General features: G+C 34.8%; 1 protein-coding gene across 10 annotated transcripts in view; it reads left to right on the top strand.

Annotated features, from left to right (window-relative positions):
- LOC129948550 (ensconsin) overlaps nucleotides 1-16,488 on the top strand; it is a 40,861-nt gene extending 24,373 nt beyond the window's left edge. For all 10 annotated transcript variants that reach the window (XM_056059611.1, XM_056059616.1, XM_056059614.1 and 7 more), the window contains 6 exons: nucleotides 3,346-3,485; nucleotides 3,553-4,224; nucleotides 4,289-4,531; nucleotides 8,680-9,101; nucleotides 9,159-9,316; nucleotides 13,834-16,488. In XM_056059611.1, coding sequence (XP_055915586.1) covers nucleotides 3,346-3,485; nucleotides 3,553-4,224; nucleotides 4,289-4,531; nucleotides 8,680-9,101; nucleotides 9,159-9,316; nucleotides 13,834-13,850 — 1,652 coding nt within the window. In that variant the 3' untranslated portion in view covers nucleotides 13,851-16,488. The remainder of the gene's footprint in view (nucleotides 1-3,345; nucleotides 3,486-3,552; nucleotides 4,225-4,288; nucleotides 4,532-8,679; nucleotides 9,102-9,158; nucleotides 9,317-13,833) is intronic.
- Nucleotides 16,489-18,128: the final 1,640 nt, after the last annotated feature.

Below are 18,128 nucleotides of genomic sequence, written 5' to 3'. Positions count from 1 at the left end.
AAATTGGCAGATTGGTGTAATATAAACTCCTTATATCTTAATATTTCTTGCTTTCGTACGATTTCCCCAATTTTTTACGACTATCAAATTTATAGTTCTATATTGGATCGTGTAGCACAAAAGAAAGATTTAGGTGTTACCCTTGATACTAAACTTTCTTTTCTTCCTCATGTTGACTATATCATAAATAAATCTAAAAAAAAATGTTAGGGTTCCAGTTTCGCGCTCCAAGTTGGGTGAAGTCACCTTCCACTTGTGCGCGCCACCTGATCCGCGGTCTTCCTCTACTGCGCTGTCCTGTGGGTGCGGATTCGAAGACTTTCCGGGCCGGAGCATTGGTTTCCATGCGCTCTACGTGACCCAGCCATCTTAGTCGTTCGACTTTTACCCTTCTGGCTAAGTCTACGTCGCTGTATAGCCCGTAAAGCTCGTCGTTCCATCTTCTCCTCCACTCCTCTTCGATGCATACGGGACCGTAGATCACGAAGAACTTTTCTCTCGAAGCGACCCAAGGTGCTTTCATCCGCTTTTGTCATAATCCATGCTTCTGCACCGTATAGCAGGACGGGGATGATAAGGGTCTTATATAGCAACACTTTGGTCCCTCGAGGACTTTACCACTCAATTGCTTTCTTAGTCCAAATAAACAGCGGTTAGCAAGAGTTATTCTGCGTTTGATCTCAGCGCTGGTGTTGTTTTCTGCGTTTACAGCGGAGCCTAGGTAGACGAAGTCCTTGACTACCTCAACGTTACGTCTGTCGATTGTGACGTTTTGACCAAGACGTCGGTGTTGTATGTCCTTTCTAGACGACAGCATGTACTTCGATTTGCCCTCATTAACCGTTAAACCCATTTTTGCCGCCTCTGCCTCAATACTCACAAAAGCCCCATTGACATCACGCTGAGTTCTTCCGATTATGTCAATGTCATCAGCATATGCCAGTAATTGGATAGACTTTTGAAAGATAGTGCCTCTAGTGTTGACGTTTGAGCTCTGCACTATTCTTTCCTTGTCTAAAACCTTTTTTGACATCGAAAGGTTCTGTTAAGTTGTTTCCAACCTTTATGGAGCAGCGTGAATTCTCCATGGTCATCCTGCACAAACGGACGAGTTTGGCAGGGATGCCCAGACTAGACATGGCTCTATACAGCTCATCCCTGTAGATGCTGTCATATGCGGCTTTGAAATCGATGAAAAGATGGTGGGTGTCGATTTGGTGTTCTTGAGTTTTTTCCAGGATCTGCCGTAATGTGAATATTTGATCAACTGTGGACTTTCCTGGTCTAAAACCACACTGATAAGGACCTATCAGTTTGTTGACGATGGGCTTTAGACGTTCACATATTACGCGGAGAAGATTTTATAGGCGATGCTAAGTAGACTGATTTCTCTATATAGGTGCAGTATAGAGGGTCTTCTTTTTTCAGGATTGGGCAAACAATACTGAGGTTTCATTCATCGGGTATGCTTTCTTCCGGCCATATCTTACAGATAAGTTGGTGCATGCTCCTAACCAGCTTATCCCCAGCTGCTTTAAAGAGCTCGGCATTCAAGCCATCCGCTCCAGCGGCTTTATTAGACTTCAACTTAGATATGGCAATCTTTACTTCGTCTAAGTCGGGAGGACGGGATTGTTGGCTTTCATCGTCTATATTGAATGGATCATCCTGCCTGACAGCGGAATTCAGTTCTTCGTCGCCGTTATACAGTCTGCAGAAGTGGTCCTTCCATATCCTCAGCATTCACTGTGGTTCCACTATTTCCGCTTTCGTCTTTGCAGCCTTCGGTTCTAGGTTTATGTACCTGCGAATTTCGTTTCACCTGTTCATAAAACTTTCGAACCTCATTCCTGCTTTTAAACCTCTCAACATCTTCGACCGCACGCTTCTCATGCCCTCTCTTTTTCCTTCTGAGAAGTCGGTGTTCCTCTCGCCTCTTCTGTTCATAGAGCTCACGAGCAGCTCTCGTCCTTTTATGCAGCGCCGCTTTGCGTGCCTGTTGTTTGGCTGCATTTGCCTGCCGACAATCCTCATCAAACCAGGGGTTCCTTGTTGGTGGCTGTTTGAAACCCAGCACATCAGAGCTAGATGAAGAAGTTTGTTGGGTGAGGCCCTAGTTCACATATGACTGTAGCGCCACCTTAAGTAAGTAAGTAAATGTTAGGGTTCATCAAAGTAAATAGTAAGGAATTTACCGATCCGTATACAATAAAAAACTCTATATTTCTCTCGTTCGATCTTTGCTTGAGTACTGCAACACAGTTTGGAACCCTTGCTATAATAACTCAATTGTAAGAATCGAGAAAATCCAGAAAAATATTTCAAGGTTTATGTATTATAAACTTCATTAGGGTATTGTTATTCCATCGTATGAAACTAGATGTCTCTTATTTGATTTGCGGAGTTTGGCAAATCGGCGATAATGTTTTTTAGAGATATATTTAATAATCATATTAAATGTGCTCAACTTCGTGCACTTATGTCTATTCGTGTTCCTGGTTTTAATTCTAGAGGTAATATTCTTTTTCTTCTCTTCTTTCTTCTTTTTTTCTTCTTTTTTTGTAGTACCCGTGGCAAGATGGTTAGTGCGTTGAACTGTCATGCCAGAGGTCTTGGGTCCGATCCCTGCCTATGCCGTCTAAAAGTCTTTTCACGGGTACTGCCTCTTGCGAGGAATTGACAAATTCTCCAAGAGTAACTCTTGTCATGAAAAAGTGCTTTCTCAAATTAGCTGTAGGTCCCCTCCATTCCTGATAATATTACTCGCACACAGGAATGGTTGAGAGTTGTAAGTCACTAGGCCCTGGTTCTTCATGGACTGTTGCGCCACCCAATTTATTTTATTTATTTAATATTCTTTTCATACGAGCAATTTCATAGATCTAACTATGGTCGTAATGAACCGATTTCTTGTTGCATCAGAAAAGCAAATTCAGTTTGTACTAGTTTGGACGTTTTAGTATTTCTACTAGAGATACCTTTAAAATTTTTGTTTTAAATATACTTATGTAGATCTACTTGACGTTTGTATATATTTATACATTATAGTTATTTTTATTTTTGTATATATTACTGCAGTTATATTGAAATATTGTTATCTATTAGTCTATAAAAGAACTTGGTTCTTTGATTGATGAATAAATAAAGAAATATAAGTTCAATCCTTGCATTGAGGTTTTCCAACTTTCAAACTTTCTTTAATTAATGTTTGGAAAGAAATGATTTTACAACTGATCGGAATGGTTTAATTAATGGAAAGGCTCTTTTCTTCGTTTCGAAACAATAGCTACTAGATAAAAATAAACTTGAACAGTATTAAATTTGTATTTATCTATTTTATTGAAGAAATCAACAAACAAAGAGAAAAACACAGGACTCCAGTGAAGAATAGTACTCAAACTACTCCAAAACGCTCGAGTCTTATGACGACTTCTACGTCTTCATCTCGTGTTTCTAGTGTCGAAAGGAAAACTCCAGCAAAGAAGGTCGGCTGATGTTTATTTAACAAATGACAACATTATTTTAAATATATATTTGTTTTCCAAATTGCAGGATGTCGCTCAAAATAGAGTACAGACCACACCGAAATCATCTCTTTCTAAAACTTCTAGTTCGGAGAAACTTAAGGATAAATCCAAAGAAATGACTCAATCCTTGATCTTAGAAAATCCGAAAACAAAAGATGAAAAGAACGCCCTCAATGTTGTTAAGACAGAAGAAGCATCAGAACAGCAAGTAGTAACCATTGATAGTTCCCCATCAGATGTGGACACAGAAACAAAATCCATTGGTGAAACAGTAATTTCTAATACTATTGAAACCGAATTATCAGAGGAAAAGGCAGATCAAGGTAATGAGAAAGAAATAAAAAAAGAGGGCAACAACAGCAAGGAGGGTTCCGTAGTCCGAGAGGTGCAACTTTTGTCAGAAAAAGACAAACAAGACAGTAATATTAACGATATGTCAGCTTCTATGATAGCCAAATCTAAGATAACTACAGAAGAAGAAGCAAAGGCTGCATTGGCAGAACGCCGTAGGGTTGCCCGCGAAGAAGCCGAACGTCAAGCTGAGCTTGAGCGCCAACGTTTAGAAGCTGAACGTTTGGCTGAAATTAAACGACAAGAAGAAGAGGCCGAGAGAGAGCGCAAATTCGAAGAGGAAGCTCATCGCTTGGCTCAGGAACAGCGTAAAGCAGAAGAAGAACGATTGCGTCAAGCAATTGAGGTATGTTTTATTTTCTTGATACTGAAGAAAAATAATAATATTGTATTAAAATTTGAATTGTTAGGAGGTAAGTCGGCGGGAAGAAGAAGAACGACTCAGACGCGAGGAGGAAGAGAAGCAAAGAGTGGAACGTGAAGAAGCTGAGAAAAAGGCAAAGGAAGAGGCGGAGAAGCAAAAAATTGAAGTAGCCGAACGCCTGAAACGCGAAGAGAAAGAACGTGAAGAGAGAAGAAAACGCGTTGAAGCGATTATGTCTCGAACAAGAAAAGCAGGATCTGCAAATACGCCCAATTCAACACCTGTAAAGGTAAGTTCATTTTGAAACACAATATTATTAGTGGTTGCACTTCATATCTGAGGATTATTTTCATATTACCAAGAATATGTTATTGTCAGTATAGAAGATGACATATTTAAACGGTTTCTTATTATTTTGTTCATCGGTTTAACGATTGAAGAAAACAATTGTATTTGTTACGAGAAATTGACAAATTCTTCATCTGTAAGTAGTAAATATTAATTTATTGATTCGTTGTTTTGATACATTTGTTATTCATTGTGAAAGACTTTAAAGCTATGGCATTGCCGTCAGCTCGGTAAGCAATTTGAGGGGTTTCCAGTTCGTTTCGTTCAAAAGTGTTATTGTTTCTGGCATTGTTAATGTTTTTTGTCCGCAATACGATATCCGTTGAGATGCAAAAATGGGACATATACTGATAAAATGAAAGCAGTCTTCTTTGGATTTAAGATTACATAAGGAACAAAATTGGTTGAAACTTCCATCGTAGGGTCCTCCGTTAAGTCCTAAGAGTTCGCATCTTGCTTTAAAAATTAAGCAATGATTTATAATTTTGACCAAGTTGATGTTTATGTTTGATTTGAGAACAATTAAGTGGTGATTCTCATCGGCTTTGTTGATCTTTTTGATGATTAAATGAAAACAATTTTCATCTGATTTTTCCCAACGTTTCGACGGTGATTGCCGTCTTCTTCAGGGGATGTCTTTATTCACATAAATGATAAGAGTGTTTATTAAATACATACGAATATTATGTAAAGCTTTCAAGTATGACTTACATTGATTTAAATATTACAAAAACATTAAAACAAAAAACAATTTAAACAATTAAAACAATTAAAATTTAAAGCGCTTCCGACTTTGAAGACTTGTCACTGTTAAATGTAAACTGTTGAATTGTTTGTGTCTGAAACTAAGTAACAGTAAACGGCGGATATGTTTTGAGTGTCTTGTTTGCGGTTCATATTATTTCAATTGCTTCGTATTCTTCCATACCCCTAAGTATTTATATTCGTTAACCACTTCCAGGAGGTTACCATTGAAATACCAATTATAACGAATCTGACTCCTAGAAGATCTGGAAAATACCATGATCTTGGATTTATCAGTGTTTATAAGAAGATCCCATTTGCAGCAATATTCTCATAGACGATTTATCATCAGTTGTAAAACATTGGGTGACTCTTAAAGTAAAACCAAATCGCCGGCATAAAACAGTACATTTATTGACATTCCAGCGATCCGTATTCCACCAGGAAGGCAATTCACTATGTCATTGATGAAAAGTGAAAACAAAAGGGCACTGATTAGACATCCTTGTTTGACACCATTGTCTGTTGGAAACCATTTTGAATAAACTGACCCATCCCAGACAGATGCTTGAGGATCAAAATACATTTCTTTTAAACCATGGATAAATTTAGTTGAAATACCTGTTTGCGAGAGCCTTTAGAAGAGAACATTACGATTCACCAAGTCTGAAAGCTGATTTAAAATTTACAAAGAATGCGTAGACCTTTTTGTTCCTGGCTTGGAATGCTTTGACAATCGGAGTAATTGAGAAAATGTGGTCGGTCGTTGAGTAGTTTTTCTTAAAACCAGCTTGAAATTCAGGATATTGTTGACGTCAACCCATGATTCCAATCTGCCTGCAAGAACTTCACAAAACAATTTCGCCAGGACATTCATAAAAGAGATTCCTCGATAATTTTCAACCAACTCCAGGTCTACTTTTTTGTGAATCGGGAAGATCACTAACTTTTTAAATGAACTGGGGATGACGCTTTATTGAAAAGGATCCTCAGTTGGTTGATGAAGCTCGGAGGAGCGTTCTTGAAAAATTCGTATGGAATTCCATCTTCGCCCGGGGCTTTTCCATTTTTCGCTCTGTGAATTACAGCATATATTTCAGAAGCTGAGATTTCCTTGTCCAAACAATCGTTGGTTACCAAAGGTTCCGCAAAGTGGTAGTTTAATAATGATTTTCCGTAAAGGAGATTTTTGAAGTGCAAAGTTGGATCCATTTATCTCATTTGTAATCTTCCAGAATTCTTTAGAGCTTTTAGTTTGACCAAGTTCACATGCTTGATTATTTTCATATTCACTTTTTTTTCAAACACATTTTTTTGTACCGTGAGTTTGCTTCAACGTACGATTTTCTTAAAGCTTGGTAGTTGGAGTTCCGCATAGCATTAAAAAGAGAAAAGGATTTTTACGACTTTTCATGCATTCATAGTGAAACCAATTTTGTTTGAACTTTAAGATTCCATTTGGTGCCATAGATGATGCGACGTTTCTAATGTAACGCACAAGTTGGTTTGATGGTAATTCAGTTGAATTATAGTTAACATCTACCGTTGATAGTTGGTGTTCTAAGTTTTGTTTGTATTTTCTGTATCATAGAAAAGTGGTTCTCATATTTGTGATTATGTGGTTTCCACTTTTTTTCACACTCGATGTATAAATAAATATTCACTACAATAAACGGTGATTTTTTAAGAGCTTGAGAACTTTTTTTAAAAAAAAATCGCATAAAATTTGCAAAATCTCATCGATTCTTTATTTGAAACGTTAGATTGGTCCATGACATTTACTTTTTGAAGATAATTTCATTTAAATGTTGACCGCGGCTGCGTCTTAGGTGGTCCATTCGGAAAGTCCAATTTTGGGTAACTTTTTCGAGCATTTCGGCCGGAATAGCCCGAATTTCTTCGGAAATGTTGTCTTCCAAAGCTGGAATAGTTGCTGGCTTATTTGTGTAGACTTTAGACTTGACGTAGCCCCACAAAAAATAGTCTAAAGGCGTCAAATCGCATGATCTTGGTGGCCAACTTACCGGTCCATTCCTTGAGATGAATTGTTCTCCGAAGTTTTCCCTCAAAATGGCCATAGAATCGCGAGCTGTGTGGCATGTAGCGCCATCTTGTTGAAACCACATGTCAACCAAGTTCAGTTCTTCCATTTTTGGCAACAAAAAGTTTGTTAGCATTGAACGATAGCGATCGCCATTCACCGTAACGTTGCGTCCAACAGCATCTTTGAAAAAATACGGTCCAATGATTCCACCAGCGTACAAACCACACCAAACAGTGCATTTTTCGGGATGCATGGGCAGTTCTTAAACGGCTTTTGGTTGCTCTTCACTCCAAATGCGGCAATTTTGCTTATTTACGTAGCCATTCAACCAGAAATGAGCCTCATCGCTGAACAAAATTTGTCGATAAAAAAGCGGATTTTCTGCCAACTTTTCTAGGGCCCATTCACTGAAAATTCGACGTTGTGGCAGATCGTTCGGCTTCAGTTCTTGCACGAGCTGTATTTTATAAGGTTTTACACCAAGATCTTTGCGTAAAATCTTCCATGTGGTCGAATAACACAAACCCAATTGCTGCGAACGGCGACGAATCGACATTTCACGGTCTTCAGCAACATTCTCAGAAACAGACGCAATATTCTCTTCTGTACGCACTGTACGCATTCGTGTGGTTGGTTTAATGTCCAATAAAGTAAACTGAGTGCGAAACTTGGTCACAATCGCATTAATTGTTTGCTCACTTGGTCGATTATGTAGACCATAAATCGGACGTAAAGCGCGAAACACATTTCGAACCGAACACTGATTTTGGTAATAAAATTCAATGATTTGCAAGCGTTGCTCGTTAGTAAGTCTATTCATGATGAAATGTCAAAGCATACTGAGCATCTTTCTCTTTGACACCATGTCTGAAATCCCGCGTGATCTGTCAAATACTAATGCATGAAAATCCTTACCTCAAAAAAATCACCCTTTATTTTGAATTATCAATATAGAGTTTTTCGTGAATTGAATATTTATTGCAGTTCCCAGTATAATGGCGTCTCCTTCTTTAGTTAATTTCTTGCAACTAAATTGAGCGGACATCATAGGAAAGTTATTGTTATTACATTAAATCTTAAAGATTTATTTTTGTATTTTGAAAGACTAAAGAGGGTTTTTATTGCTTTTAAGAACAGATTCCTCTTTCCGATATAAATTAAATAATAATACATTCTATAATCCTCGACACTAATAAAGCTTAAATCTTTTTTTTTATACTCATAATCAAACAAAATATATTTTCTGTATAAATTTATCAAAGCATGTTAACCAATTTTATTGTAAAAACTTTTTAATTCAGGAAAGCGAAAATTCCAAAGCCGAAAAGGTAGTCCCTCCAGTACAAACACCTGTGACTGAAGTCAAATCTTTAATTGACGATAGCATAAAAAGTCAAACAGACGTGACTGCGACCCCAATAACAGCAACATCAGAATCTAAGGAAAATGTTATGGCTTCAAACGATAATACTGCTGCCACATTAGAGCCACAAAATTCACAGGCCATGTATGAACAATCTGTTAATGACAAAGAAAGCGCATTAATGAAGAGTTTTTCTGCTATGATAATTGATGAGAACACTAAGAATTTGCATAATCTTCAACAAAACCAATTGGTTGATGTAACAAATGGTAAAATTCCCGAATTCCCCAGCAGTGAAGATCTTCTTCACAATACAGTGGCGAATGGAAATGGCCACTTAGAGAATATTAATAATAAAAAGTAAGTTTGTCAAATTAATGATTATTATTTTTAAAAATTAAATTATCTATTTTACAGTGAAATTAATATTCTTCAAGATGTTTCCTCAACGAATCAACTAATTGATCTTAGTATTGAGTCACAAGATATCAACAACGCTGTGAATTTCAACAATAACAATAGCTTATTGGCAACTACAACTACCCTAGTCAATGCTGATAGTCACGAAAATAAAGGTAAACAACAAAACACTAACCATCAAAATAATTATATTTTCACAATCTTAAATTGAATTTATGCTCATTATTAGTTTATTTACAATAATAGCTGTGTTTTGTTGGAAAATCTATTAATAGTATAGTAGGAATTTACATGAATAACAAAAACAAATTCCGCAGTATGAATAGTACCGATAAAAGTTTAAGTAGAATCTTGCTGCGGGTTTTTGCCATTTATACAAGTCTCGAATGGATCTTAACCCTTTACTGCATGGTGGCTCATATATGAGCCAAACCGTATTTTTGTCGATATTTTCTAGTTTTCAACAAATACTGTTGTTTTGTGCATACAGTGAGAAATTAGTAACATAAACGCTCTAAATTTTATTGATAAACGCCATCTATTAACGAGTTTCGACAACAATTTTATCCGTCAAACTCGTCAAAAAGGGTGCAGTACGAGAAACGCATGTTTGAGAAATTCAAAATGTATAAAAAATATAAAAATAAAATGTAGTGCTTAAAATACCAGTAAAGCAAATAATATAAATATTATTGACAATGTGAATTTTTTCGATTTTATGAAGTAACAAGTATTTATAAGTTGAGAAAACGGTTTGGATCAAATATGGCACAGAAATATACGTTTATTTTTTTACCGAGATAACAGAATTCAGATATTGACCAACGTTAGTTTTACGGAGGTATCCATACTTCTATACAAAATTTTCCCGACAACAGCAGTGTGGAAGATTTTTCAGATGATGAGCACGAGGTAAACTGCCTCTATATATTCCAGAGTCTGATGAATCCGATTGGGAATTAGAAGATAACATTTATCTATTCCAGATGGTACCTCCCTCAAATAGAAGTGCGAGAGCTGAAAAAACCTAGAGGTGCGATGGGTTTTTGGAAAAAGGTGATAACGAAACCGCATTCACAGGTGAACGCCAATACAATTCTACAAGTACTCTTTACAGACTAAATGTTCAAATATATAGAACAAGAAACAATCAGATACTCCTGTGAAAAATATACCGAAAAAATTGCCCATATAACAGTAATGGAACTTGAACAGTTTGTTGGAATAAGCCATTACATGTCCATCGTACAGTTACCATCAACTAGGCTTTATTGTAATGAAAGCCTAGGTTATCCAAAAATAAACTCTGTAATGGCATGCAACCGGTTTGAAGAAATAAAAAGGTTCCTATATTTCAACACCAACTCGACGCAAATACCCAAAGGACAACCAGGACATGAACGCCTTCATTGTTTCCACCAAAGGTTTATCTCGGTTTAGATAAAATAAAATTCTTTTGGTGTTTCCACCGCACAAGAAGATTTAAAAATGATTAAGTTTGACAGAACTTTCTCAAATGCAAATGGTCTTTCGATGTTTCTTGTGAAATGCAAGTGAGATAGTTTGATTTGAACCAACTCCTACACACAGGTTTTTCTTCACAAATTTCGAACCGACTCCGATCCCCGACCAGATTTATTTATTTTATGTCAATTTGTTTGGTTAAAACTTTGAAATTTCAGATATTTTCTTATTGTTTCTTCTTGAAAATTGTCCATTTTAATAGTTTTTTTTTTTTGCTGAAGTTTATTTTAACTTTTGACTTTCACAAAACTTTCTTCTATTTGTGTTTTTTGTTATTATTATTCTGATAGGTCTTCTTTCAGTTGTACCAATTTTTAAATACAAAAATCTGGCTACTGCCGATGGGGTCTCTTGGGAATTTTCTACTATACTTTTTATAGAATGCCAAAAAATCACGGGTAATATAAGGAATTATGTTTACTAGGGACCTCATAGCCTGGGGCAGGAAATTGCAATGTAGCAGCTTTTTTTTCACGACGACTTTTTGGAACAAGGTATTAGCGTTATCCCGCCCCTACGCTAGACTTTTCCTTTATCTAGATGAATACAACTAAATTCAGCAAATAAAACAAGGAATGAGAACTTTTATACCAAACAAGATTAAAAGTATCAGACCCAAGGAAAACACATGGTTTGATGCGAGGTGTAAAGAGGTTATTAAGGGCAAAGAGGTAAGTTTCCGTTGGTATAAAGCCAACCGTACTGAGGAAAGCCAGACAAAGTTCAAATAACCCAGGAAGGCCTGTAACGCCCATATTCAGCGGACCAAATTTTTACATGACCAAAAATGACGGCAAAAAATACTACAGTCTCTCAAAGGCAGTACAAATTTTTTCTCATTTGTTAAAAACATGAGGAATTCTTCCTCTTTATCGGTTCCTACGCTCGTTGTCAATGACACTCTATTAGTTAGCTCTTTAGAGAAAGCTAATCTCTTTGCTAGGCTTGAGCGAGTTAGTGATTCTATGGGACCAATCTTTTTTCGCACTCGTACTGTGGCGAGAGTCCTTAGAGATCTAAACACACATAAATCCGCTGGTCCGGATGGTATCCTCGCTATTGTTCTGAAGCGATGTTCTTCAATGCTGGCAAAACCACTGCGTAAGCTTTTTCATCTGTCCCACTCCTCAGGTTCTCATTTTTATTAATGATCTCCTGTCTGCAACATCTAATCAAATACATTGTTTTGCTGACGATAGTACTCTTAGCTTAGCTTCGAATGTGGAACTGCAACGACAAAATATGATAAGATCAATGGGGTTTAAAAAACCGCGTAGAATTTAATGCTTCGAAAATGCAATGCTGTCTTGTATCGTTAAAGCGAGATATACCCCCATTGCCATTATCCATGGATGTCACTTGCATCAATGAGACTGAACACCTCGATATTCTCGATGTGGCCAAAAATGCAGCAAGGTATTTGGGTTTCCTTAAGCGATGCAAGAAATATTTCACCCCTTCTTATCTGGCTGTTATCTACAAGCCTTACACCCGTCCAAAGCTTGAGTATAACTCCCATCTCTGGGCTGGTGCTCCTGCAACTTACTTAAGCCTCTTAGATAGTATTGAACGTAGAGCATTTAAATTGATAGATGATAATATCTTCATAAGTTCATTTACTTCGCTTGAACATCTACGTAACGTCTCTTGTCAGACCCTTTTTACCTTTATTTTATCGGTTTATGCTCTAGTGAAACAGCCAATTGTATTCCTCCCCTTAAACAGTTCAACCGTAATACTCGCTTTTAGGAATGCTCATCAGTATACCCTCGAGCCCAACTTCTGCCGAACTGTCAAATACAGAGATTCGTTCTTTAGCCGTACTACGCGAATGTGGGATGCCTTACCACACTCTGTCTTCCTAGTCATTGCAATATTCAGGAATTCAAAACCAATGTGCACGGACATCTCCTTTTAAACCCTCTCTCCTCTTCCTCGGGCTTACACTGTGCCTCTGCATAGTAAGGGTAGTAATATCCCCTTGAGTGTGTGCTTTTTAGAAAAAAAAGCATTATAAGTAACTTTCAACTTGAGGATTTAAATTCCAGGTCCAATAAAACTGATAGCATCTTTATATTTTCCTTTTCATGACCGCAGATATAATTTTGTTCCTCTTAATTTTGAAAGTGACCATATGATCGTCACACTCTGTCTTTATTCATTTCTGAATTGTTTTCGTGGGCGGCACAGTTTTTGGATTCAATATCACGATTGCCATTGTTGTATGAAAAATGCCGCACCCCCAAATCCGGTGCGTTAACTACGGCCGAATGGACTGTAGAAGGATTTACCAATCGTTGGTTACCTATTGGGGAATTATTACCGTTCCTTGTCATGTTTCATAAAAGAATAAACTTCTCGCTCCATTCGGTGTTTTCCCGGATATGGTTATTAACACTATCTGCATAATGTGTTAACTACATTATACACACAAGCCTTCGATTCGTCTTTTGGATGGTCGAACAGATACAATAAAACAAGGCCGCCCAATGTGGGGAAACAGTCGCTTTTTGTAGCCGCCCAATATGGGTACAGGCGCTTCCTGCTGCTGCCGTTGGCCTTCTAGAAATAGGCTCATCTGCCATCAGTCTACCATGCCGTTGACCACTACTGCAGTTCTTCCGCCTTTAAGAAGATTTTCTTCAACCCAAGGATGAGTCTGTGCCCATGCCAGCAATGCTGGGTTGTTTGCTTATACCGGCAGTTAATCGGTCCCCTTTATGTGCGTTAGTGCGACCCACCCTCTACCACGTGGAGGTACACATAGGGTTTTTTCTGCCGCCCTATGCTCCAGGAGGAGTTTAAGTGCCGGAAACGAAGAAGAAACTTTTTGGATTTCTTCATTTCACATCGTTATCATATTCATAATAGATTCGAATAGAAACATTTATACTTATGACTTTTGTCTGCAAAACTAAAATTCAAAACAAAGTTTAAAAAATAAGTTTTATTCACTAACTCCGTTGACAGTAAATTTCACAAACGGATTCCACGAATTTCTTCAAAGGACATGAACCAATGGTTCTATGTCACAGCTATTGATTTCCTATATTGAAGAAAAACCAAATAAATTATATGAAATTAACTTTTTATTTAAAAAAAAAACTTTAATAAATAATTGTATTTATTTCTTTCTTATTTTTTACAGAAATATCTTTGCTATGAGTCTAAACAAATAGAAATTATGTTGGACTACAAGCAACGAGGAATGAATGTTTTCAAGATGTGCGTAAAAAAGATGGTTACTAGACCTTAAGGCTAAACATTAGTTTATAGATAAATACAATTAAAAAAAAATAATGAAAAATGTTCCTCCTCAAGATGTGTGGAGTAAAAAAAAGTATGTGTATTAAAAGTGAAACAAAGCGTAGTTACAAACAAAACATAAAACGGAAGGCAAAAGAGCATAATAAGATGGCAAAAATGGAATATCTAATGTATTTTCGCATTATAAGATACAAAAAAAGTAAAAAAAAAAAACAAAAAACAAATATATTTATATTATAAACTTACTAATATCTAATTAACAAATATTTTTCGATTGTACGCAATAAATTATTACTATTATTATTATATTAACTATATTAAAACTATTCTAGAAGTTAGAAAAAAGTAGAGATTTAATGGTGATTGCAATACCTACGGTATTGCACGTAGTATCCTCAAAAATAATAAAAAAAAAAAACATAAAACAAACAAAAAATAACTGCTACAATATTCAACATTCAGCACAAAAATATCATTTTGTCACTTTATTGATTGATTGAATATTTCCATTAGTTTTTCAAATTGTAATCAGCACTATCACAGAATCTTTGAAATACTACTATGAAATTAAACTCAAAAAATATTTCACAGAATCCTTTTACAATTTCTGATCTCACGAACTTTTATTGTAAAGAGATCTTGTGATTTTAATTGTTTGTAATTTGCAGGATAAGCGTTTACAGTGGATTCTGTGATAGAGATGAATATAGAGCCGATAATAAAATATATTTCACACTATAAGAACGAGATTAAATTAATAAATTGATAGCTTTTTTTACACATACCTACATATTTATATGATTACACAAACTTTGTGCTTTTCGTTAACCTACCACTCACTATACAAGGGCAACATGAAAATTACATAATTTATACAAAGCAGAAAATAATTGCGAACAAAAAACTACAGTAAAAAATAAACTTCTTACGTATAACGTACTAATAACTAATTTAATTATATACAGTACCCATTTACCAAGTAGGAGTTAAAATTTATCAAAAATGCTTTACCAACTATATAAATTATATAATGTACGTGTAAACAGAAAAATATTTGTTCGTTTCGAATCATTTTCTTATAGTCTTATATATTCTAAAAAATATCACTTTGAAAAAAAAAAGAAAACAAAAATCTTGCACCGTCGAATTTGCCGAATTCACAAAAACAAAAATGTATCTAAAATAAAAGCAAACAATGCCACTTTTTACTAATAAAATCAATTAAGCCAGTTTTTATTGACAGTGGTGTTGTAGTTTGAGTTTCTCACCCGAATTACAGAATGCGTCGTAATCGATCTTTTGCAGCAGGTACTTACTGGCTCTATAAAAATGGCTTGGTTTGTATCTATTCATGCATCTTTTCCACTGAAATCTTCTTCAACCATGACACATCACATAATTTGACACCTCGAGGGGAACGGACACTTTGGCCAACATGAGGAAATACCCTCTTTTGTTAGTCAGAAGGTTCTGAACGAATAATCCGTCCCTTACTTACTTGTTTTAATCTTTCATAATTTAAGATAATACTGCAATTTTATGTTTTACATGCTGGAAATAAATTTTAAATAAAATTCTCGTATTCTGTCTAGAATTTTCAAAAAAAAAAATGTAAAATTCCAAGATAAAGAAAATGCATATTGATGTGCTTGAAGTTTTCAGCTACTTCCTCAACCATGCTGTTCTTACTGTCTTGTCCAATATTCTTGGCATAAGTTTTTAATTACAAATGGATCCTGTGATAGTTTTTTATTTGTATCAACATCAAAATCCCGATTACGATAAATTCTGTAATAAGGGTGATTAAATCAATTTACAATCGTTTTATTTGTCGTTTAGTTTATTATTATGTAATTAGGATATTATAATAATAAAAAGGTATGTAGTTAGTGTAACGTTTATAATCATGTATAATGTATATTTATATAAACTGTTTAATTTGTTAATTGTTTTAAAAAGCAAACATATTATTTTAAGATATAAACAAATTAATTACACACATTTACATCTATATTTTTTCATGTTGTCTGCACTTTTTTTATTTTTTCAAATAAAATTTACAAAATTACACCCAATTGCCTTTTAAATTTGTTTAATTCGATTGGAAAACTAAACGAATTTCTCCTTATAGGTATTCATTTTTTCACCACAATATATGATTATATATATATTTATAAAAGAAGTTTAAAATAAACAACAACAACAAAAACAAAAAACAAAAAAACACATCATATAATTAAAATATGCATTAAAATTCAAAATATTTTAAGTTGCAAATAATTTATAAGAAACTATACTGTTACAGCATGTTTGTTTAAGCAAGGGTAATTTTGATTAAAGTTGCTTTTATGTTAAATTTAATTAATGAAAAAGTATGTATTATCAAAATATATGTATAACTTAGTTAAAAACATGTGTAAAACTCTATTATACTATGATAACTCCCAAATCTTACATGCATAAACTATATGAAAAACGTATTCAAAAGTTATAATAAACAATTCAAAAAGAACAAAACGTGTGAACACAACATTTATTTAGGTTATTTTTGTTTAAAAAAAGAGGTTCCATATTTCCTGTGATAACATCTACATAATTTGTAAGTCGATTATAAAATCGAAAATACTATAACCGTTATAAATAGTGATGCAGTGTTTTGACTACAAATAATATAAAGAAAACACTCGATAACAGTTTATTTTAACTTTATAGTTAGCCATGGGCAGGGAAATCAGAACCAGAAAAGCAATTACTATTTTTTTTACAAATGAATAGGTTTTTTTTTCATTTCGAAGAGCATATCCTGGTCTAAAATAGCTTAAATAAAACCTCGAAGTAAATAGTTCAAAAAATATTATTGTTGGAATCCACGTAGGTAGTAGTTAAGCCCCTGAAGCGTGTCCTAAGTCCCCCAAAATCTAACTATCGATTTTGTCTATTTAGAAATGGTGAGAGTTAGAAGTGCTAGATACATAAATTCATCCCTATCATGAATTCCATCGTAATCGGAAATTTTTACGAATCCCGAAAAACTGTATCATGAAATCCGTTCGTTATGCAAACTTGTATGAGATTTTCCACTACGAACGGATTTCATGATATAGTTTTAGTTTTAGTTTTACTTTAATTCATCAATTAGAGAATTTTCATCTCTTACAGACTTATTAAATACAAATATAATATTCACATGTTTGTAGGTGGGTATATAATTATACAATAAATAAATTAAAAATTCTTATGTATTAAACAATAAATAAAATAAATAAATAAATAACTTAACAGTGAAACCACGCATAGGTATTACAAGATAAATATTAAGTTAATAATAGAACATAACAGCATAAAAACATAATTCGAAAACATCTTTAATCAGATTTAAATTTGGCTAAGAATAATAGATTTAAAAGCATCTCTTGTACAATTTAACATAATATCAATTCTTTCGCATAATGCATTAGCTTCTCTGATGCAACGGGTGATAGGCTCATTGCGCCCATAGTTTCTCTGATGGAATGGTTCATAAATCAAAAATCTTTCACGCGTAACTCTTGACGGAGTATTTCCCTCATAGAACAAATCTATAAGCGGAGGACATTTTATATGCCTAGTTATTATATCCCTGACGAACATTATCGAAAAATATTTCCGCCGAGTTTCTAGAGATTTCATTCCAAATAATAAGCATAGGAAGGTCTTATAATCCTCCATCTCAATTTAAAAAAAGCATATCTTGTAAAGTTTCTTTGAACATTTTCTATCCTTTTTGATGAATTTGAATAATATGGATTCCAAACTGTACAGCAGTATTCCAGCACAGATCTAACCAATGAGTTATATAATGATATTAGAGTATATGAATCATTAAACTCTCTTGTATTTCTTTTAAGAAACCCCAGCATCTGATTTGCTTTGTTGATCATATAATCAAAATGTGCGTGGAGTGACAAGTTGACATCAAGAATAACTCCCAGATCTTTTTTTGTATTACTCTTTCTAGGTTTATGTTGTTAATGCTATAATCAAACATTATCTTACTAAAGTTCCTGTAACAAGACAAAACTTGACATTTAGCAACATTAAGATTCAGGTAATTTGCTTGACACCAAGTTGCCAAACTATGCAAGTCAGATAACAAAAGATAACAGTCAGAATTGCAGGAAATCCTTCTGTAAAGTT

Source organism: Eupeodes corollae, chromosome 2 (genome assembly GCF_945859685.1).
Source record: "Eupeodes corollae chromosome 2, idEupCoro1.1, whole genome shotgun sequence".
Classification (NCBI taxonomy): Eukaryota; Metazoa; Arthropoda; class Insecta; order Diptera; family Syrphidae; genus Eupeodes; species Eupeodes corollae.
This window is presented reverse-complemented; position numbering and strand designations above follow the sequence as displayed.